This window comes from Drosophila persimilis, unplaced genomic scaffold, assembly GCF_003286085.1.
Source record: "Drosophila persimilis strain 14011-0111.01,24,50 unplaced genomic scaffold, DperRS2 tig00000697-arrow-arrow-pilon, whole genome shotgun sequence".
Taxonomy (NCBI): Eukaryota; Metazoa; Arthropoda; class Insecta; order Diptera; family Drosophilidae; genus Drosophila; species Drosophila persimilis.
The window spans coordinates 323,397-347,073 of record NW_020825338.1 but is presented as its reverse complement, the minus strand read 5'-3'; the positions used below and the strand labels follow the sequence as shown (position 1 = coordinate 347,073).

General features: G+C 44.6%; 1 protein-coding gene across 1 annotated transcript in view; it reads left to right on the top strand.

The window, feature by feature from the left end:
• The first annotated feature begins 475 nt into the window (after window positions 1–475).
• Window positions 476–23,677, top strand: part of LOC6602761 (protein sidekick) — a 72,223-nt gene continuing 49,021 nt past the window's right edge. Inside the window, exon 1 of the mRNA XM_026991919.1 lies at window positions 476–530. Coding sequence (XP_026847720.1) covers window positions 476–530 — 55 coding nt within the window. The remainder of the gene's footprint in view (window positions 531–23,677) is intronic.

Sequence of the window (23,677 nt, the reverse complement as noted above, 5' to 3'; positions counted from 1 at the left end):
AGTGCCACTATACAATATATGTATCTTCGAACTGCAGGTATTTCTACCAATACAATGCTGTCAAATGCTGTCCTCGAGAGGGTTTCAATTGCTTTTCTATCGTTTGAGTGTATCTTTTATTAGTTTTGATATCTCTTTTTGAATGAATGCCATGAAATCACGATTACGAGTACTTTCCCTTTCAATTCTTGATTCTCTGATGTTTTAATCACTGATTGAACCCCTACAGTCGGCTGATCGGTCTTTTCTGACCTCCAACCTTTGGCCCACTTCTGATGTAATTAGATTGCACACAGTAGACCCTCTCCTCCCCTGTCCCTGTCTCTGCATGTATGTGCATCTGTCCCTCCCTCTCCCTCTCTTCCCATGACCAAATTAAAATAATTCCAGAGAACATAAATGCCAAGTCCTCGCATATAAATCAAATCTTTTACACTCCTCCAACCGCCGCCCTTTTTGGGCTTGTAATTAAAAGATGCACAGCATCCAGAGGCAGAACCAGAAGCCGAAGCAGAAACAGCAGGCAGTCGGTGGGTGGCTGCTGTAGGCAGAGGGGAGGGGTAAGGGTGGGGCAGGGCGATTTTGTTTTTTGGGATGGTTGGTGGTGGGGTCTGTTTCACACATGTTTGACACAGAAACTCACACAGAAAGCTCGTAAAATGCCAGAAAAAAAATAAAGCAAAGGCGAAAGGGAAAGGGAAAGATGTTCCATTTTATGAGCTCAGTTTTTGTAGCAAAGTCTAATGGAGTACAACTATGATGTGTAGTGCAGTAGGAACGGTGGGAGTGGAACGCAAAGCGGCTTACGTACCGCGACACACGACACACGACAACAGCCACTACTCAGCTACTCTGTGAAAGAGAGCGGATGCGAACCGAATGAACCGATCGCAGCCAGACTCTGCAATCTTGTAGATAATATTTTTTAGAAGACAGAAGCCACTCTGTACTGGTCCTTAAAAAATTGAAATTCCTGTGAAATGTACACGCAGAGAAACAGGGCTTAGTAAAAAGAAAAACACACCCATATTTAAATTAAAGATTAAATAGATTTGATTCCAACATAAATGTAAGATTCTTCTTAAATCTTAAACCCTTAAAAAAATATAAAGTACTCAATATTTGGGAAATATATTTGAATTAAATATGAAAGATATCGAATCATCTCTAATATTGGCATACATTTTTAGATCGAATTTTAAATAGGGACATTTTCTCTGGTCGTAGTTCAGTGTAATGCCTCGGAGCGCCAAAAGTCAGAAAGAGGGAAATCAAAAAGGAAAATCCAAGAAAATGTAAAAAAAAACCACAAACTGTAGCTTAGCGGTGGATTTAGTACGGTCGGATGGTGTGCTGGGGAGGAAGGGTAACGGAAAAGGGACATCAGGATCGCGGGGTGCACAAAATGCACAGGAGGGTCAACCGCTGATATGCGACTATCTCTCGTTCTATCATTCATCCAAATGCACGGGGAGTTCCTATCTGCCGCCGCATGTCCCCCCGAAAACCGCTCTTAAAGCGCATCCTAACCTCACAAAACAAACGCGAGAGGGATTCTTCGTGTGCCCACGGGCTCTCTCCCTCTCCGAGTGGAGTATATGAGTGTCCCTCTGTGTGTGTGTGTGCAACGTGGCTGACTTCCTGGTTGGGGGCGCAGGTTTCTCTTCTACTCCTCCTCCACCTCCTCCTTCTTCTTCTGCTTGTGCTTCCTTCCTTTCCACCGTTGTTCTCCTCCTCCTCCTTCTGTTTGTTAATGAAAAGAATGAAGTAACGACATGAAGAGCCTCGAAACGGATATACCCTGTACAAAGAACAGCGAAAAGAAATCGGAATACTTGGGGAAATCTGAGAGAGAATTCCCTGAATCCTTCGAGGATTCATAAATAGAGACTCCATAAGATCTTCTTATTGTTTCCCTTGAATACTTTTTACAGGGTATACATAATTACATGTGTGTGTGTGTGTGTGCGCGAGAGCAACACGGAAGCGTCAACAGCGCTCCCTGCCGTCTCATCGCCTCCTCAGATTGTTGTTTGTTTGCTCAGGACGCGCGTTCCCCCACGTTCCAGACACATTCTGCGCCGTTGCCCTTTCCCTCTCTCAGGCACTGCCACTGCCTCTGTCGTTGGTTGCCGCTGCAACTATTTTGCAACAATTTTTCCAGCACTCGTTTGTCAAATTATTTGTTGTTCCATTCCTCATCGTTAAAGCTCTTTTTTCCACTGTGCCACTTTACGGATTGAACCACGGGGGCTTTTCCATCGCGACAGATACATAGATAGATGTTTTGCCGGAGCGTGTTCCCAAGTTATCCCCTCCCCCACCCTGCCCCTATCCATTACCATTTCTATCTACAATTTAGTCTGTGTTTTTGTAGTAATTAAAATGCCAAATGTCCATAAATAGAATATCTAGAAATGGGAATGAAGATGAACCAGAAACAGAAACAGAGACAGAGACAGAGTGGAGAAAGAGTGGAAGCCTGCGATCGAGACTGGGAATTGAGTGAACAAAAACACAGACACACACACAAACACACACACACACAAGATCTTGTCTTTAATTGATCATAATTCTCTGGAACTGCACTCTGCACAGCAGTCCGTTTCATTCCCCCATTCCATATGCCACAACTGAAGATCCCTTAAAAACAAAACCCGAAATGAAGCGTACGAAATACTACGAATACTCATACGAACACTCATACTATTCGTACGCTTAAAAAGAAGACGCACAAACATTTTGTCTGTTCGTTCATTCGTTTGGTTTCGATTCGATGGAATCCAAACAGGAAGTTTGTATTTAAAACAAAAACTAGACGCAGGTCACAAACCCGGGGACCCAAGGGACGGACACGGGCATGGCTTTACGACGCACGGATACGGGGCAAAGAGACAATTAGCATAAGAGACCGACCTTTGACTTCTGTGTTCGACTGCTGTAAAGACATACACATACACATATTTACGTACACTGTAACTCAATCGGAAATTTGATTAAAGTTCTACAGAGCTTCCCACACCGAAACACTAAGATCTATTAAGATCTAAAAAAACTTAAAGATGTTCGTCGAACTTCTCTATGGCGACCTCCCTTACAACGAGGTTTTCTTTATAACGTATGTATTTCAGAGATCTATCATTCTACGACTAATCTCTATGACCGATTCGTTTCCACGATCATGCTTGGACTATACAAATATCATCGGAGAAAATTCCAAATTCAAAAATAATACATCAAAGAAACTTTCAAAGAAAACGTGTGTCCGAAAGTTTTCCTGGTGTTTGCCCGGAAAATGTGCAGGGGAATAGATCAAAGACCCTTTCCTTCAGGGTCTCAGGGTTTTCTTCTATAGATGGTTCGTACCCTCCTCCATTTGTCTCTTCTGGGCTTCTGTTTGTTTCTCCCTCTATCTCCTACCAGATTTGTGTTTGTTTCTCCCTCCATCTCTTACCAGTTTTGTGTTTGTTTGGTTTGTTCTCGTTTTGTTCGTCTTCGGTTCTTGGGTTCTTGGGTTCTTGGGCTCTTGGGTTCTGTGTTTGCGTTGGTATTGTCGTTTTAACGCATTTAAAAGTCATTAGTCGCAGGCCTCCATCGGCATTTTCCTGTCCATATTTGTTCAAAGATAGAGGGAGAGAGAGAGAGCCCCTCTGCTTCCCCTCTCTCTTTTAATTCTGTTTTGATATACCCTACTAGAAGGGGGGGCATTACGATTCTGACGATGACGTGGGGAAAAGATGGATCTGGAAGGGTATCTAGCACTTGGTTGCCGTCTCCGTCTGGCCCTGTTTTCCTGTTGCTGTGATCAGTTATGGCCAAGTTGTGGCTCTTTCTCTCTCTCCTGGCTTTATCTATCATGCCCTGTCATTAATTGTCGTTTAGGTTGGTCCTTGGTTTATGGTTTACCCAATCCACCTACCCCCTTCGGGCCTGCTCTGCCCCCTGGCCCCTGTCCCCTGCCCCATGCCCCAGCATAATTATGTCCATTAGCGTGCCGTGCCAAAGGGAACCTAGAGGCCAGAGCCAGAGCCAGAGCTTGCGTCTGAGCAAAGCCCAAGGATGGTCAGCAAAGCCATTTGGCTCAATTGTCTTAGCACGTTTCCTGGGCCCTGTTCTGGGACTTCAAATGAATTTGTGCAACTCACGCACACAAAATACAGATACAGATACGGATACGAATACGAATACGAATACGAATACTAGTATCTGTATGCGAATGGTCGGAACGGTCGGGATGGCCGGCGTAAAATATTCCTTCTGTTAGAAGATTTATGCTGCTCTTATGCCTGGTTTAAAAATAATTTCCTTTATTTTTTTGCTTCCCCCTTTCTGCTGCTTTGCATAGGCTCCAACGATGACGACGGCCTATTTATATAAACCAAATCGAGACGAGGCGGGAAGGGAAGGAAGGGGGGAGGGCATTGGGGAAGGGTTCAGCTATGGATTTTCCCTACGTTTCAACGGAAACATAAACAGAAGATTTCTTCAAGTTTAAGTACAACTATTTTCCCCGAATGCCACGCAACAATATGAGCGATTCCCGCAAGTTCCTTTGGCCTTGTTCGAGTGAGTTCTCTCGTTGTCGTCTTGCATACCTTTCAAGATGCCGCGCGCGGCCCCCTCATCGGTGGCGCCACCCCTTGCAAATGTTTCGGCAATGCAATTCCTTGCGTTCTCCTTTGAGAGGGTCGCCTCGCCATCTCTCCATCTCGATTCCCTCAATTTTTATTTGATTTTATTTATTTATTTGTTTACTCATGCCACCACGTCCACGTCCTCTACTCGCTCTCCTCCGATGGCGGAGTCCCCGACAGTCAGTTTTTGTTTGTTTGCCTCCACTTTGGCTTTTGGCACACGGCACTCGGCACACGAGACACTGCCGCAATCGGGCTGAAGGAAGGAGCAACAATTTGTAGCCGAAATGCAAGAAAAGCGACCCGGAAGCAGGTTTCGATTCTATGATATCCTTGGTTCTGACTCGATTCTGGATTTGATTAATTTATTGCCACTTCTGATTGATTAAAGGACCAGTGTTCCATACCCACCGTTCCATACCAACCGTTATATTCCCACCGTTCTATAACCAACGTTCCTTATCGATCGTTCCACAATATTATTAGCATGCTGATATTTTCTCCATGATAATTTGATGATCCATTTCCACCGTTCTTTATATGTATACTGTTGCGTGACCTTCCATCCATGGCCACAATTATTAGTTATAGATGGAATTATGAATTATGAAGTCTAGTGTAAGTTAGGCTAGGGCAAAGCGGGAGCGCAATAAAAGCTCGCTCTCTCGCTCTTGGCGAATTCGCCCCGCTTTGCCACCGTAGGATAGCTAGAGTAAGAGATTGAATTGTGAAGAAACGTTAGTTGTTCGCCAACCTTGAAATAGATCGAGCGTATAAAGTTTTTCGCCCCGCCAAATAAATAATTTAAATTACAGCCACCCAAAGTTTTCGGTAACTGATTAGAAAAACTCTTCTAATTTTTCATGGCGCCCCCGGGTGGACTGTAAAGTGAATTATAGGCAACAAAAAACAAGTGACAGTGACACAAGAAATTGCAGTATACATATGCAAACATATTCGTTGCCCGCGTCGTGTGTGTGTGCAATCGGCAATCAATTTTTGTAAAATATCATCGCGTCGGTCGCGCCAACAATAATTTTTGTGCAATTCTGCTACCGCCGAGGGATGCCCTGCGAAAAAGACAGGAAAGTAGCAGTTGGATTCAAAAATCCAAAAGAGGAATCAGAGGTATTTGTGCAGAAAATTGAAGGCTGAGCTAAAGACATTCAGATCTTTCTTTGAGGTGTCTTGTGATGAATACATTGCACATCGCCTTCAATTCTAGGCACAGACGTATGATACATATATAGTAGAGCTTGATTGCATGCATTTTGTTATTAATTGCATAAATATAACTAAAAACATAAATACATACATACATATCGACCCAAACAGACATACATATGTGAACCGCTATTTGGACGCAACAGTTATACATATGTACATACATACATACATCTTTCGTTTACTGCAATCACTGTCAACGCCCCCCCCCCCCCCCCCCCCCCCATTTTATTTTGTTCTACCTTTCTCGTCGTTAGAACAAAGTTTGTTCGTTCGTTCACCCAAGCCACGGCGTATAGAAAATATCCACACATACATACAAGCAGCAGCACCGGTGCATTATTTCGTTTTCGCTTTCGCTTCTCCACTGCTGCTTGCGTTGTATTTGTTGGGAGAATTTTCGTTGCCGCTCTTGAGCTTAACGGTGCGCCAAGTGACGTGCTACCCTACATCCAACGGGTATATTGTTTTCGGCTGTTACTTGCCAAGTGACGCGCTACCCTGTATCTAACGGGTATATTGTTTTCGGCTGTTACTTGCAACAACTCTTTCCCTTGATACCTCGTGCATCGACATTCAATTAAAATTCGTTTTCGATTATCGTTCTCGTTCAAAAATTTAAAATTAAAAAAAAAAAAAAATATTAATAATAAATATATAAATAAAAACACAACCATTATGGCAGAAAAAAGTAAACCCACTCTTGAAGACTTAAAGATTAAGCTCAAAAGTAGAGTAAAAAGCATTCGCCGCTTAGAGGATCGATTAGATCAAGGGTCGATTCCTTTGCAATTACCGGAATTACAATGTAGATTAGATTGTTTGAATGCTTCAATTGAAAAGGCTAACCATTTGCAGGAGCAAATCGAGGATATAACAGGTGATGATGCATATGCAGCCGAGTTGGAAGAGCTGATAATTGTCACCAAAGGAAAGATAATGTCGCTTATCGCCGCCTTTGATGCAGCAAGCGAGACGAAGCCAGTGTCTTCTTCAGCCCCAACTCATGCTAGACTTCCGAAATTGGCATTACCCAAATTTAGTGGTAAACACTCGGAATTCAAAAATTTCATTAGCCTTTTTGAAAGACTAGTCCATAGCGACAACAGCATACCGGTGATCGAAAAATTTAATCATTTGATTTCGTGCCTCTCTGATGAAGCATTAGGAACAATAAAGGCGTTCCAAGTCACCGAGGCAAATTATGAAAAGGCCATGGCTGGCCTAAAACGAGTGTATGACAACGATTATTTGATTTTCACGAATAATATTTCCACATTGTTCAATCTGCCGAGAATGTCGCATCAATCTGCATCATCTCTAAGAACTCTAATCGATACTGTTTCGTCGATTTACGGATCGTTACTGTCGATCGGAGATGATACAACAATTTCGAATGCAATGCTCATTCATCTCGTTTTAAACAGAGTCGACCCAGTGACGAAACAAAAGTGGGATGAACAGCTTACTTATGAGAAGTTGCCGCTTTGGTCCGACTTTGAGAAAGTCTTGAATCGTCGATACCAGCATCTGTCTGCTGAAGAATCGACCAAGCCAAGGCAAGACAAAGTCATGCCAAGCAAGCAACATAATCGCAGTTCATTTGCTTGTTCTTCCACTTCCACCAACAGTAGAACTCAGCAAACTTGTAGCTACTGCAATTCAGGAGACCATGTAGTGTCAAATTGCCCTTCATTTTCGCGTTTCTCGGTGATGCAAAGGTTTGAGTTTGCTAAGTCGGCATCCCTATGCATTAATTGTCTGCGAAAAGGCCACGCTGTTGTAAAATGCAAAGCCAATAAATGTCGAGTGTGCAGCCGCTCACATCATACATTATTGCATCGATACACAGTGTCGGCTAATAGTCTCGCGCTGCCACCACCCCAAGAGAGTCCTTCTCCTCCATCAAATCAGAATCAACCTTCCACGTCACATGTTTTGCATGCGACAGCGTTGGACAGGGTAATTCTGGCTACGTCGATCGTAAGCGTCCGAACTAAGAGCGGTGAACACATTCTGGCCAGAGCTCTGCTCGACTCTGGATCACAAACAAATTTCATTACCGAGGACCTCGCTAATCGCTTACAGATCCGTAGAGAGGAGTCCTGTATTAACTTGCTTGGAATTGGTGAATCTAATTCCCAAGTAAAGGATAAAATACACACAGTGGTGAAGTCGCGAATAAATGGTAGTGAGTTCTCCTTTGATTTTTGGATCCTGAAATCAATTTCAGGTTATCACCCTGACCAGTCAGTGAATGTGACTGACTGGCGAATCCCAGAGAACCTACCACTGGCAGACCCTTATTTCTACAAGCCACAAAGAATAGATATGTTAATTGGAGCAGAATCGTTCTTTGAATTATTAGCTGTTGGTCAAATTAAACAAGGTCCTGACTTTCCAACTCTTCAGAAAACCCTTCTTGGTTGGGTTGTGTCGGGAAAATATGTTTCCAGGAGTTCTGCTCCTCAAATTACAAACAGTTTGAGTTGCAGTGAAGAGTTGCTAGTATCCATCGATAGGACCTTGAAAAAGTTTTGGTCACTGGAAGAAATGCCATCTACCAAGAAAATTGCCACACCTGAGCACAAGCTATGTGAAGAACACTATCGTAAGACGACTCAGGTACTATCATCAGGTCGGTTCGAAGTAAGGCTCCCGTTTAAATCAGATCCAAATTGTTTAGGAAACTCCTTTGAGGTTGCGAAACGGCGGTTTTTGTCGCTTGAAAGACGATTGCATCGTGACCCTGAGTTGAAGAAAATGTACTTGGAATTCATGGAAGAGTACCTCTCCTTAGGTCATATGTCTCCTACTGACAATACGATTCCGTCTACTCCACACTACGTAATCCCTCATCAGTGTGTTCTGAGGCCCCAAAGTACGTCTACCAAGCTCCGAGTCGTGTTCGATGCTTCGTCCAAGACGTCCTCACAGGTGGCCTTAAATGACATTCTGATGGTGGGACCTACCATTCAAGAGGAATTATACTCGACACTGCTCCGTTTCCGTCTGCACAGGTTTGCCCTGACTGCTGATGTTAAAAAGATGTATCGCCAAGTGATGGTGAACGAAGCGGATCGGCAGTTTCAGCTCATAGTGTGGAGAAGAGACCCTTCTGAATCCTTGAGATTATACAAGCTCAACACTGTAACCTATGGGACTGGACCAGCCCCATTCTTAGCTATCCGGTGTTTGAAAAGGTTGAGTGAGTCTGCGAAGCTCTCATTCCCTAGAGCTGCTAACGTTATTGGGTCCGACTTTTACGTCGATGACTTGTTGACTGGTGCTGCATGCGTAGAGGAGCTAAGGGCAATTAAGTCCGAAGTGTCTCAGGTTCTTCAGACCGCAGGGTTTGAGTTGACTAAGTGGTTTTCAAACTCACCCGAGATCACCGCATCTGAGAGCACAGCCAAACCCATAACAATCTCGGATTCAGAGTCGACAAAGGCGTTAGGAATCTCATGGTTACCTACTGACGATGCCTTTAAGTTCAAAATTGACAATTCAGTTATGGGTCTCCGAGCGACAAAACGGAACATACTATCGGTGACATCAAAGTTGTTTGACCCCCTAGGTTTATTAAGTCCTATCGTTATAAAAGGCAAGATCCTATTGCAGGAGCTTTGGCTTAACAAACTAGATTGGGATGAGTCGATCCCGCTGCATTTGGAAACAGCGTGGAATAAGTTGAAAAATACACTATCTCAATTGGAAGACATATCCATATCTCGGTTTGTGTATTCCGATCCGATGTCACCGGTTCAAATACATGCCTTTGCTGACGCCTCCATGAGAGCGTATGGAGCGTGCGTCTATATACGTAGCAGAACTGCAGAAGGTTTAAAAGTATCATTGTTGACTTCGAAATCCAAAGTAGCGCCGCTCAAGACCAAAACGCTCCCAAGGCTTGAGTTATGTGCCGCTCACCTTCTCGCAGATCTCTGTCACAGAATCAAGCCCCTATTAAACGTGCCCATTGAACGAGTCGTTTATTGGTCGGATTCAGAGGTAACTCTCCATTGGATCCGGTCTCATCCATCGTCGCTGTCGACTTTCGTTTCAAATAGAGTGGCTGAGATTCAAGAGTGGTCAGATGATGCTACGTGGCGGCATGTACCCACGAAACAGAACCCAGCAGATATTGTCTCAAGAGGTTGTGACGTCGACGAAATCGTTCAGTCAATTTGGTTCGAAGGACCATCATTTCTGAAAGAGGAAGAAGAAAACTGGCCCAAGAACGCTCATTTCGAACACTCCGATGATCTTCAGCTGGAAAAGAGGAAGACTGCGGTCGGGCTGACCGCGGCTGTGCGAAGTTCGGAGCTGTTAGATGTCATCGAGGGATTCTCGTCACATCTCAAACTGCTTAGAGTGTTCGTGTATGTGTTCCGCTTTATAAGAAAATGTAAAGACCCAAGCCTAAAATTCGAAAAAACTATCTCACCGACCGAATACAATGAAGCCTTTTATAAAATTGTCGAAATCGTCCAGCATCACGAGTATCAAGGAGAAATCGAAAAGGTTAGGAAAGGATCTACAATTGGTCCTAGTCTTCAGCGGTTGAACCCATTCATCCATGAAGACACAGGGACTTGGTGTAACTTTTCGTTGTTGCGAGTGGGGGGGCGACTAGCTAAAGCTCCTATATCATACGATGCCAAGTTTCCTCTGCTTTTGACTAAGCGCTCGCAATTCGTGCGAAGCTATATTCGTCATCTGCACCATTCGAATTTTCATGTCGGCCCACGAGCACTTGTGAGCATCCTTCGACAGAGCGTGTGGATAGTGAACGCTCAGGAGGTCTGCCGTCAGACAGTTCGATCCTGTATGCGCTGTTTTAAATGCAAGCCTCGATTGCTGACGCAACTCATGGGGAATTTACCCGCAGATCGACTCCGTGCTCTCCGCCCATTTTCAATTTGCGGCGTTGATTTTTGTGGACCAGTGCACACGACATTGAAAATTCGCGGAAGGCCCCCATACAAGTCATACATTGCGCTTTTTGTTTGTTTTGCGTCCAAGGCGGTTCACCTAGAAATAGTTTCCGATCTAACCACTGATTGTTTTTTTGTTGGCTTTTCAAAGGTTCGTCGGGCGCCGAGGATATCCCCAAGTCGTTCATTGCGACAACGGGACGAACTTCGTCGGAGCGAGCCGCCATCTCAGCGCTCTGCGGATCAGGCTCAAGGAGCAGGGAGACGCAATTCGCGACTTTGCGTCAAAAAACGGATGCGAATTTGCGTTCATACCGCCGCGAGCTCCTCACATGGGAGGGCTATGGGAGGCAGGTGTAAAAACTGCCAAGAGCCTACTCCTACGGGCGGTAGGCAGCGCGCTCCTAACCGCCGAAGAGCTCGCCACAGTCCTCGTCGGCATCGAGGCCATAATGAACTCGAGGCCGCTGGGAGCCATCAGCCAAGATCCAAGCGACGGCGAGGCCCTAACACCCGGGCACCTGCTGACAGGCGGGTCGCTCATCGCCCCCCCAGCACTGCGGACTCCGGACCAGGAGAGTCTCAGTTGCTTGCGGCGATGGCGACTTGTCTCGTCAGTCAGGCAAGCGTTTTGGCAGCGATGGTCCCGCGAATATGTCCTGGGGCTGCAAATTCGGGGCAAATGGCACCAGCAGCAACCGAACCTCGAGGAAGGAGACCTCGTCATCGTGGCCGAGGACAATCTGCCGCCTCAGGAGTGGCTCGTAGGGAGGGTCATAGCCACGCACGCAGGAGAGGACGGCATGGTCAGGGTCGTCGAAATAAGGACTAGCACTGGAGCGGTTTTTCGGCGGCCCATACACAAATTAGCGCCGCTCCCAATGTGTTGAAGCCGATGCAGGCGTTCAACGGGGCCGGTGTTGCGTGACCTTCCATCCATGGCCACAATTATTAGTTATAGATGGAATTATGAATTATGAAGTCTAGTGTAAGTTAGGCTAGGGCAAAGCGGGAGCGCAATAAAAGCTCGCTCTCTCGCTCTTGGCGAATTCGCCCCGCTTTGCCACCGTAGGATAGCTAGAGTAAGAGATTGAATTGTGAAGAAACGTTAGTTGTTCGCCAACCTTGAAATAGATCGAGCGTATAAAGTTTTTCGCCCCGCCAAATAAATAATTTAAATTACAGCCACCCAAAGTTTTCGGTAACTGATTAGAAAAACTCTTCTAATTTTTCATATACTACTGACTTGTAGTTCCGTTGATGTTCCATTTTTATTGTACCATGAATTTTTAGTGTAGTCTGTAATTTTTTAAAAATAGCTTTCCATTCCAGCATTCCACGTGATGATTTTTTGTTATACATTTTGAGTTATATGTTCCAAACTAATGTTCCAAACCATTAGTACCGTTCCGCAACAAATTTTGAATATTTATTCCTTATCCATCATTTACGATCGATGCAGTAATATTCCATATTCCTCACGTGTTCACGTGAATATTTCATGTTCCTTTCCCAATAGTTCCGCTCCGGTTGTTCCATTTATCAGAATTCTTCATCTGTCTGTTTCATTCCTAATTGCCCCTATTACTGTCCCATAATTTTGTCCTCATCCCATCATTCCGTCCTGTTTCAGACTTCTATATTCGTTCCCCATTCTCAGGCCCGATGCCAAGGCGCCACAGTCGTGTCGTGTCATGTCTTGAGCGTTACCCTTGTCAACAATGAAATCGAGTCGCAATGTTCCCCTTGCTTCCCATTCCGTACGCCATTCCCCATTCCCCACTCCATGCATTCCCCTAGTTCCCATTCCACATTCCCGTTTCCGAATATGTCTCGTATTTCATTCCGAATGCAGATGGTCAATTTCTTTTAGCCAAACCGGAATGTTTTGACAGATTCTTCTCCCCCAAAAATACAAAAAAAAAAAAAACAACAACAGAGGAAGAGGAAGAAGTCGATGTCTGAACCGCATTCCCCCCTAAATCCTCCCCCCTGTTGACGGGGCTCTCGTTTGTTTTGTCGCTTGTAGTCGGCGTTTAATTGGGCATATAACGTCGCGACGAGTTCATCGTCATCGGCATGAAGAAAACATTGTTATTGCTTATGCCCCACACAGCCGAGAGTGCGGGGCAGCCGAAAATAAATGCTCGACATTTGCCTAAATCATCTCTCCGAGCAGCTGCCCCTCGCTCGTCTTGGGGCGCCCACAAGTACACACAATTTGGAGAAGTAGCTGCCACTTGACCACACCCCCCTTGCCACCCCCCCTGCCACTCCCAATGCCACTCCATCCTGGACAAAAGAGCACTCCAGTGCTGCTGAAGCCCTCCTTCAAGTGCAGTCTGCAGTGTCCATCTCGTATGCTTATTGCCCTAATCCCAGCAGCCTAACAATACCATATTTTGACTTGGGCGCAGCTCTAATTAATTTTCCCCCCACCCATTGTCTCTTTACAGGTGAGTTTCCTTCCGCATAATTACAAAATCCAACTCCGGGCCCTCCTCCGGACGATGGGAAGCCTCTTAGCGTTTGGTTTGTATGCGGCCAGCGCACTGATAATCGGTTTAAATATATACATATAGTTATATTGCAGAAAATACATCTAATTTAAACTTTCCATCGACTCAGCTCGTGTAAGCATCGGTATCACAATTCGTGTATATCCGATCCGATCCTCGTCTAAAACTCGGTATTGAATAAATACTTGTACACCTCTGCTCTTATTTATTAAATATTTTGTGTGTGTGGAAGATTGAATTTTCTTTTATGAATATTTAAACAATTTAACGTTTTTACACTTGCATTGCCAGCGGATAGTCGGAAAAAATGCCATATTTTGGTGTTTGTATTTTCCATATTCTCTTTCATAGCTCTATGCGAGTACGGGACGGAGTACGAGTACGGCCAGTGGTGTGGGCGGTGGCTGGACGGAGGGACGTTCTGCTCGCAGTCGCAATTGCAATCGTAATGAAAAAAATCGCCCGATTTTGTTGCACTCCTTCCCCGCCGCCACAGTTATCCAGTTCAGCAGCCACAAAGTCAAATTCCTTCATTACGCTTCTGTTGCACAGTTGTTGACTGCACGGCTCGTGTTGCTGCATTTTCATACGAGCGAGGAGAGGTCGAAAAAATCCCCCTGCTCAGCCACAGTGGAGCAGGGGAAACTGTACATAATCTACCTTTTTTTTTTTTTGCTCTTCACGCGCACGACATGTATCTTGTTTTTGCATTCTCGGGCATTCCCTGTGGCCTTTTTGTGGGTCGCTTGTGGGTCGTATTAGTGGAAGCAATTGCAACAAAACGAGTACTATCCTTAGCGTTGAGGTTCAAGGACTGTAAGCACACCTGAATCTGAAGATGGGATACGATGCTGAAGGCAGATTTCTTGGGATTAGATATGGGACAGTAAAGGAAAAGATAATTCTATAAATTGATTGATGGAAACTTTCAGAGCTGTTGGGAGAACAAGTTGCGCAAATATAGATTTTCTTTTGAGCGAGAATTAGTTGGTATCTTAAGGTCGGATGAGCAGTAGCTGGCGGAGGAGGAGGGGCTCCGTCGCTCTTCATTCTGCAGATTACATTTGAGTGCACTTTCGTCCCATCCCCAGCCCCCAGCCCCCATCCCCTTCGCCCATCCATTCATCCAGAGATGCTCTGGGAAAGTAAAGTGTTTTTTCTGGTGGCATTCAAGATCTGTCCACAGTTATTCCAAGTGTATTCTGTAAAGTACAAATGCATGCAATATAAATTGTATTTAACATTTTATAGCCTGACATTTTATTGGCACCTTCGACCGCACTTCCCTCCCAGCCACGCCGCCACCCCGCCTCCCCCTCCCCCTTTCAGTCTATCACTTTTATGGCTCTCCATTCGTCAGGCCATAATTCATTGGGAAATTCGATTTTCTTCCGCACACACAAACACACACACACCGAACAATTATTCCATTATAATAAACCAGAATTTATTTATTTTTTGGCTATTTTTAATTAAGTAATTGATAGATTCTGAAGAGACAGAAGAAGGCTGAGAGAGAGAGAGAGAGAGAGAGACAGAGACAGAGACAGATTCTGAAGAGGCCAAAATCGATGAAATTTAATTAAATATATTTTCCGTTTTCTTGGGCATAAAGTTTTATGAATTCAGGGGAGAAAAAACCCTTTTAGCGCTGGCCCAGCTCTCGACTTTCGCTTTGGGGTGGTCCCCCCCTCCGCCACCCCCTCGCTCTCTCTCTCTCTCTCTCTCTGGGTCTCTCGTGGAACGAAACGTCAGAATGTCAGCCGCGGGACCTAAAATAATCTTTTAATCTGTCTCGCATCCATTTCCAATTCAAGGACTACCTTCTAGGTTCCATTCCCACTCCCACTCCCACGCCCACTCTGAAGTCAACCTGTGCTCTTTGTCAGCCGTTTAATAATCAAACACACAAACACACAATTCACACTCACACAATGAGGGAGCAGGAGCAGGAGGAGGAGCAGGAGCTGGAGGAGAATCAAATAAAGGGAATAGGACCTTGTTTTGGCCTTTTTGTGTGTTGCCTACTTGGGAGCGTGCTCTGCGACTCCACTCGAGGGAGAGACAGAGATGGCCAGATAGAGGAGCCAGAAAAGGACACACAGGCAGCGTGTGGCAGCCACAACACACAATTCGCCAGGCTCTAGTCACGTTCGTGATTCGTGTAATCTACAAAATGAATCGGTTTACATGGAATAATTATTAACAGATTATGTCTCTGTCTCTCCGTCTCCCACTCTCTCTCTCTCTCTCTCTCACTCACTCCCACTCCCACTCGTTGTGCTGTTATTTGATTTTGTTTGTAATTGTCATGCAAGTTGATTAACTCCACGCGTTGATAACTGAAATCTGGTCACTTGTTTAATTACCGGGCGTCAGGGGTTGGGCGGGGGTGTCCTTCTTACTGGTAGGCTACCTCCAGACTACCTCCATGCATGCCATGAGCGCTCTCTCTCTCTCTCTCTCTCTCTCTCAATCAGTGAAAAACCACCCCCTAACTGCTAAGCCACAATGGGAGAGAGAGAGATAGCGAGATATTCACTCTCATTTTCCACCACTATTTATCAACACTAATTAAAAGCCCCATGTTCTCGAAACTAAACCAATTTTCAAAGTCAATGTCGCGGCATGCCCGAAACCCCACTTCCGGCCGCACCCCCTTTCTGGCACATTATCCCTACTTACCCCCTCCCTCCCTTCCTTAACCCTTTTTCAACCTAACCCAAGAGTTTTCCCCGCGATCTGGTACCCTTACGGAGCCTTGGGTTGGAAACTTCCTTCCCCAACGTGTGTGTGCGTGAGAAGTTTTCATTATATATTCATGGAAGGCAGCACAAGCATTCACACACTCGGCACCCGCATGGAAACACTAGCTAACACATACACCAACACCAACACACACATTCACACACAATTTGCTATTAGACGCTCGTTGAAAAGTTTTCGACTTTTTGGTTCTCACAATTCAATCAACAACAAGAATGAAATTTCAGCTTTTCGGGGTAGTCGAACCTTCGGATACCTTGGAGGGTATGGTCTCTTTGGGTACAAGGGGGGACCCGAGCAAAGCCACTCGGCTGTTCCGTTCCTGTTGCAGAAATTCCCCATAACCGAACGGCCCCTCGAACGGTTCACTGTTTCCCCTAAGCAAACGGCTGGCACACCGAAACTACCCTCGGGCTGAAAGGGTATATGCAATGGCAACCACTTTCTTGTCGAAAGTAGGGCCCCTCGAGGAGGAGCAGGAGCAGGGAGGTAGCTATAGAAGCTGTATAACTATTCAGACTTGGATTTGTTCTCAATGAGTACCAGAGAGAGAGAGAGAGAGAGGGAGAGGGAGAGGGAGAGAGGAGTGGGTGCTATAACAAAAACGTGTTGATTTGCTGAAATGATATTCATTTTGATTTTCATTGCTTGCACAAAAGTTTTCCCTCGAATGTGGCAAAGTCAATTGTTTCAGCTTCTTCTTGATTGTGTTGTTTTTGGGCACAGATTTTCTGCTGCCACTCTCCCTCTCCCTCTCTGTCGCTCCCTGGACTTCTTTCCATTCTTCGATTTGGTGTTGACTTCCGTTCAACTGAATCCAGACAGCACATACTACAACATATATATGTGTATCTATATCGCCACGTATTGTATTGTAATGGAAAGTGTTTCCCCTGAAAGGAATCCACTGGCATTCGTATACGAATCGTTTTGCTCTTTTTTTTCTCTTTTGATTGAACAACCAAACCAATTCCTTGATTGAAATCTGTGTTCTTTTATTGCCTTCTGGCGGTGCACAATAGATTTCTAATCGACGTTCCGACTATAATCGACTCATTCATAATTGATTCCATTCGCCCAAATGATTCGTAGCCCGTCAATACCATCTTATTCCCGATTTAAACCCGTCTCCAGCCAGGCCCGCCCCAAAAAGTTGCTTCAATGAAATCCCAACTTTTAGGGCAATTTCCCACAATTTGTGGGCGTGAACTTTTTCCTTATTTTCCCACTCCAACAATCTCCGTCTCTCTCCGTTTCCGTTCCACAGTCCCGTACAGTGAGTCCCGTAAATATTTTCCACGCAGCATTAGATCAGCTCAGCCCCGTTTCCATGGAAATTAGTCCCTTGTGCCAATTTTCCGCAAAGCTCGTGCCGCGGCAAAATGTCGGGGTTTTGTAAAGATAATGCCCCGCCTCGTTGGGCGTTGGGCGGGGCGGGGACGATCGATGAAGAGATGAGATCAGCCTTTTCTCACTGAATGAATTTGGTAACAATATTAATAAATATTGAATAAATATTCATTTCCCTTGGTTCTTGATTTGATAGATCTGCCTTACTCTGCAGGCAGCCCATGAGTCGGAAGCTTACAGATCAGATCACATTATCAGATCGCGCTCTTTCCCATTGTGGCTTAGAAGCAAGCGTGGGCATTTACTCCCAGAGATCTCGCTCTCTGTCTGTGTGAAGAACAATGAAATAAATCATCTAAAATGGTTCCAGGTCGTCTGTATCTTTATCTTGCATTCACGCCATGGAAAGTATCCATCCTCCAGGGTATCTGAAGTCTCCAAAAGTCGCCTTTCTTTGCTGCTTTCCTGCTTTCCTGCTCTACTCGTCGGGTATCTGTTGATGCGAGAAACGAGAATAAAAGTCAGAAAGCAAAAATCGAAAATAGAACAATTTGTTTGTCCATATGCTGGCGGTGGGATTGTCGGTGTATCCTGGCGGTCCTGGGGGTAACTGTTGCATTTCGTCCTGAAATGGAAATAATTGGAGCTGCTGTGTCGACAGCCGGTAGTCGGACGCTGATTAGCTTTTGTGAAGATGCGTTTCCAGCCGGAACTCTGGCTGCAGTTGCATGCCACTGCGGGTCCGTGTACGGGTCCTGCACTGTAGTATCCGCCGTGGCCTGGCAACGTGCGTCTACCTCTGAACTGTACCTTTGGCTCTACTTTCCATGGGGTTGCCCTCGCTCGGGTTTTGGCATTTGATTGATCAAAATATTTTGTGTGTCCGTACTGTCCATCCCGTCCCGCAGTGGAGGGGTCCGACAGTTTTTGGTCAAATGTTTGCGAATCCCCAAGAAGGCCGAAAATCAAATGAAAATACGGTGGAAGCTGTTTGTTGTTTGCTGGAGATGTAACCAATTTACCTTGCTTCATGGCTTTTGTGACAAGATTCCAACGAATTTTCATAATATTCAAAGCAGAGAATGGAATGTGCGTCCAGGATACACAGAGCCTGGAATTTGCTTGCTTTGCGAGCGTTGGAGCTCTTTATGGGTCCTTGATACAAAATAGTAATATCTCCCCTTTAAGAGTTCTTTTCGTTATTTGCTTTTCCTTTGATTAGTAATTACGCTGCTCCCTGGCCCTCTGGCCCCTGGCCCCTGGCCCCCTGGCCCGACTTTTCATCAACAGAATGCCGAGCGCTTTGATGGATGATTCACTGAGTGAATGAGTAACTAAGTGAATGAATGCATCCCCGATAAGCCACTGAATAAGTTTTGCAGCTCTGTTTGCACAACTGCATTTATTTTCCTATTTACTTTCCACATTTCCGCACCTCCCCCCCACCTCGTCCCTCGTCCCCCGTCCCACGGACTGTGACTATTACTATGACTGCAATCATTTAACTTTCTCCTGATTTGTGTGTTGTCCGAGGGGAGGGACGCTCTCGTGCATTCTTCTTTATTTTTGTATCAGTTTTGCAAATGTTATTCATACTCCTGGCCTTTTCTATTAGTCGCAGCAGCAGCAGCTGGAATGATAAGAAAACTTTTCATTTTCAAAAGGAAAACATTCCGTAACGCAGATTAAAAAAAAAGACCAATGAAAAATATTCCACACAAACATAAAGCAAAGCTGCTTCAAGTTGTTTTCCCAATTGGATGTACGCTTAGAGTTTCTTTATAAATTCTTAGACTTATTAATATTTTTTTTAATGTAGAAATTTTTAAATTTGTTCTTGAAGTTTAAATATTTAAAAAATTTTCTTTTACTTTAATTTTGTGTGTTTATTTTTATTTGGTATTTTTTAAATGTTTCTTTAATTTTAAATATTTAAAAAAATGTTATTTAACTTATATTTTATTTTTATTCCACTTTATTTATACATTTTCCTTAATTTTTATTTCTACCTAAATTTAAATTTTTTACAACTATTGATTTTCTTTTACTTTTAACTTTAAAAATGTAGAAATTTTAACTTTGAATTTTAAAAAGTTTCTTCAGTTTTAAATATTTTTAAAATGGTTTTTTACTTTTATTTTTATCTTCAAATTTTTATTTTTTTTTTATTTTAAATATTTTTAAAATTTTATTTTTACTTTATTTTTTTATAGAATTTATTTCTATATAAATTTAAATTTTTTACAAATATTTTTTTTATTCTTTTAAATATACATATTTTAAAATTGTATATTGTATATTTTTAAAATTGATTTATTATTATTTTAAAAATGTAAATTTGGTTTTTTTCTTGGATATATTTAGGATAATTATCCCTCTGTATATAGACACGATCGCTCTAGCGCTTCCCTCCCCCGTTCCCGCTGTGGTAGACAAGACCTCATCCCCAGCGGATTATAGAGTTTCCTCTCTTGCGGATTTTTGTTCTATTTTAATTAAATAACTCGCCTCAGACGATGTAATTACCCTTGGATCCCGTCCATATATGTAGCCCCTGCTCCAGTCTCTCCGTGATCCCGCTCTCTTTGAGTCTCTGGGATGATGCATTTTGTGCGCTAATTAAAATTAAGAAAGAAATAATAATAAAACAAAAATGAGCTGGAATGATGTGAGTGGGCTCCATGGCTTATCGCTGTATTGGGGGGGCAGACATTGGGGCATTCCCTCAAAGGGCAGAGAGCGGGGGAAAAGGGGAAATACAACTTTTGATTCTTGGCTGCTGTCTGGAGAGGCGATAACAACAACACACAAGTTGACTGCACTTTTTAGAGTAGTTTTTCATTTTTTTTTTTTTTCTGTCAAAGATTAAAGGAATGGAGAGGGGAGCGAGGTGGTGGTGTAGGGGGGCGGGGTGAGGCAGGCACACTTATTTGGAAATTATAAAACTTTGCCTCCATATGAAATGGGGATGCTCCTTTTGATGCTGCTCTTCCTCCTCCACCATTTCCATTTCCATTCACATTTCCGTTTCCGTTCCTGGGCTTCGTGTGTCCTGAAGTTGTCAACAAAGTTTTTGGAATGATAGCCCCTCTATCCACTACCCTCTTCCTGCTTCCCCTTTCCCCATCATCGTCATCGTCGCCGAAGATTTTAGCCAAATTTTGGTTTCAGCTGCGGGCTTCCAACAAGAAACTCTGCCCCTCGCTCTCCCCTCAAGTGTGGGGCGGAGGAGGAGGAACTGCAAAGGCGGAGCGAGGGAGAGTCTTCTTGACGACTGCCCTGATTGCTCTGATTACAGCCACCGACAGACATAAATTCCTCAAGCGAAGGGAGGGGCATGCCGCACGGACAGGGACACGGACTAAGTGGATGAGCTGAAATGAGTTGAGATGCATCCACTTCAGCCGGAGAGGCAGATAGAGAGAGGGTTAAGGGTCATCTAGCGTTTGCTGGTGGACTGCAGAAACTTCCCCCTAAGCGAACGGACACATCGGGAGCAGTCCATCTCTAGCTTACATCTAAGACAACGAAAACATTACAGAACGCCTTGTTCTTGCCCCACTTTTCACTCGGTTTGCTTTTGGGTTAGCTTCGTTATCTGCAGCGCGATAGCGATAAGAGTGAAGCGCAAACAACTCCCACCCCATTGCCCCTCCCCAGCACCCCCACCGCCCAAATGGTATGTAAAGATGTGTGTCCCTGTCTGGTGATTGGCTTTGTAGCCGAAAGAATGGATCGATCGTCGGCATTGTCGGACATTGCGATTCGAATTACTGTTCAGAATGACGCACACTCGTGTGTCCGTGGCGCCTGGTCTGGGGCTTTGCGTCATGTGCTATCGATGATGATGGCTATCGATATGATAAGTTTTTAATGCCCTGTCTTTTATTTCTGTCCACGAATCGAGCTCTGATGCAATGCAGTAAAAGTAATCTATTTGATGGCTATCGTTTTATTCACTGATTATCGTTCGATTGTACATATATCGATGAATATTTGCATATTTATAAAACCAGTTTTATTCACTGGTTATCGTTTATCCCAGAAATGTTTACTTTTATCGATGATTTGCTAATTGATTATTCGTAATCGAAGGTATTTTTTACTTGTTTTCCCTTTCTATACCCTTTTTGTACCGATAATTTGCCTTCTTGCTTGGACAGCCTCCGAAGGCACAGAAAACTGGGGCATGCATTAATTGAATTACGTCCAAGCTTCCCCGTCCTCCTCCTGGTGCAGTAGCGGATTTCCAACAGTAGAATCTCCAGGATTCTACATACCTTTGCGTCATAGTAGGGGACTATTGTGGAATCCGCCATAAGATCACCCGTGGCTGTGGCTCCTGCTTTGGATCTCGTCGTCTCCTCCACATCGAGTGAAGCCTAGTAGGCCCCTCTGTGGGGCAATAAGAGCGCCTCCAGGCCCTCAAAGAAGGCACATATCTTACGGCTTTTGAGGGACGACCACCCAAGCCGGAAGTCGGATTGGTCATCTTCCGCTCGGTGACCAAAGACGCTCGTCTCACAGAGGAAAGGAAATCGAATCTTTGCAGCCGACAGTATGGATTTTCTTTCTCTGCCATGGCTTTGCCGGCCACCTGTGGCAAGGTGAAAAGGTGGAGACGGAGCCAAGGTTTGAATGCCTTGTTGGCGCCTCTGTATGTCCCTCGGCCTTGTCGCCTCATCTGGACATTGGGCTGCTTCGATTCTGATCGCCTCTTGATGTAGATCTGTATTCGATTATAGCTACGATTTACGACTCGCCTATCGCAGAACTTTGGACCTTTATCGATGGTTCTTATTCGATAAACATTGCATGCTGAATCGATCATCAATTACTCGTAATCGGTTATCGCAGAGTTTTGCAATTTTATCGAAGGCTCATGTTCGATAAACATTTTAAGAAGAATAATTGTAATTGAATTTGTACTCGAATGTTATCGATTATCGACTTACCTACACGAATCGATAATTTAGAAGTTTGGGCCATCTGTCGCTTCAGAGTCGTTCGAGAGTCACATATGTTGTGTGTCTTGTGTATCTGTACATTGTTTGGTGTGTTTGGTGTGGCTCCAGCCGCCCCTCGAGCGGCGTTCGAGTGGAACGAACCATCGGATCCACCCCCGTCTGGCGCGAACGATAACCTTGCCACCGGGCTTCACCTGGCCTGCCGGCACGCCCGCCCGTATCCTGAAATATGAAAATTTAAATTAACAAATAAACGAAATTGGCCCGTGAATTGAGTTAACTTCCGTTGCAGTTGTTCGCATTCTTTCGGGGTGTATTCCCCCGGTGCCCGGTGCCCGGTCCCCCACTCCCCGACTCCCCGAAAGCGTTGCATGATGCATGTGACTCCCTGCTGTCGTTGTCGTTGTCGTTGTCGTTGTTGGGGCAGCTCTAGAGTTGCCACAACAATTTGGGTTAAAATGATTGCCGAGCAAATGAAAGAGCAACAAAGCGAGAGGCAAAGGCTAGGCAAGGCAAGGCAGCAAGGAGCATCGGAGGCGGCGGCGGAGGAGGCCTGAAAAGGGGAGCAAGAGTCAATAGCGCGCAGCAACAAAAGAAGCGAATAAAAGAGCAAAACAAAAAGGCCAAATTCAAAAAAATGCGATTCCCCGCATTCGCATTCGCATTCGCATCTCTCTCTCTCTCACTCACTCTCCCTCCCTCTTGGATTGTGGGTGTGTGTTTGCTGCAGCAACATTTCATTTTTTTTTTTTTTTGTTCTCATGCTATCGACACTTGGCGATTTGTTGCAGCGTCCACTCTTGGCTTTTGTCGATTGCGCCGCTCGCCGCGCTCTTTGTGTGTGTGTTCCACTTTCGAGCACAGAAGGTGCTACCCTGTACGCCGGCAGAGGGGCGACTGAGGTGTTTCGGCAGCACTCAAGCGGAGAGCTCTCCAACAGAGAAAGACAGAGGGAGACAGAGAGAGAGAGAGAGATGTATCCCTCCTTGGGCATCAGAATCACTCAAATCTGATTCATCTTTCGATAGATTCATCGAAAGATCACACATTATTCGATGGTTCGTTGAACCATAGCTGCATATATCGAAAGACTAGTCCAGAATCTTCTCTCATCGATAGACGTGGGGTCCCTACATATCGCTACAGTAGTCGATTAATCGATTTCGATGGATATCCATAAGACGTCTCAACGTTTTCTCTTCTTTGGCTGAGACTTTAACATTTGGTGATGGGAGAGATCCTCCCCCCGATATCAGATCAGAACTTGTACTGTGATTTAT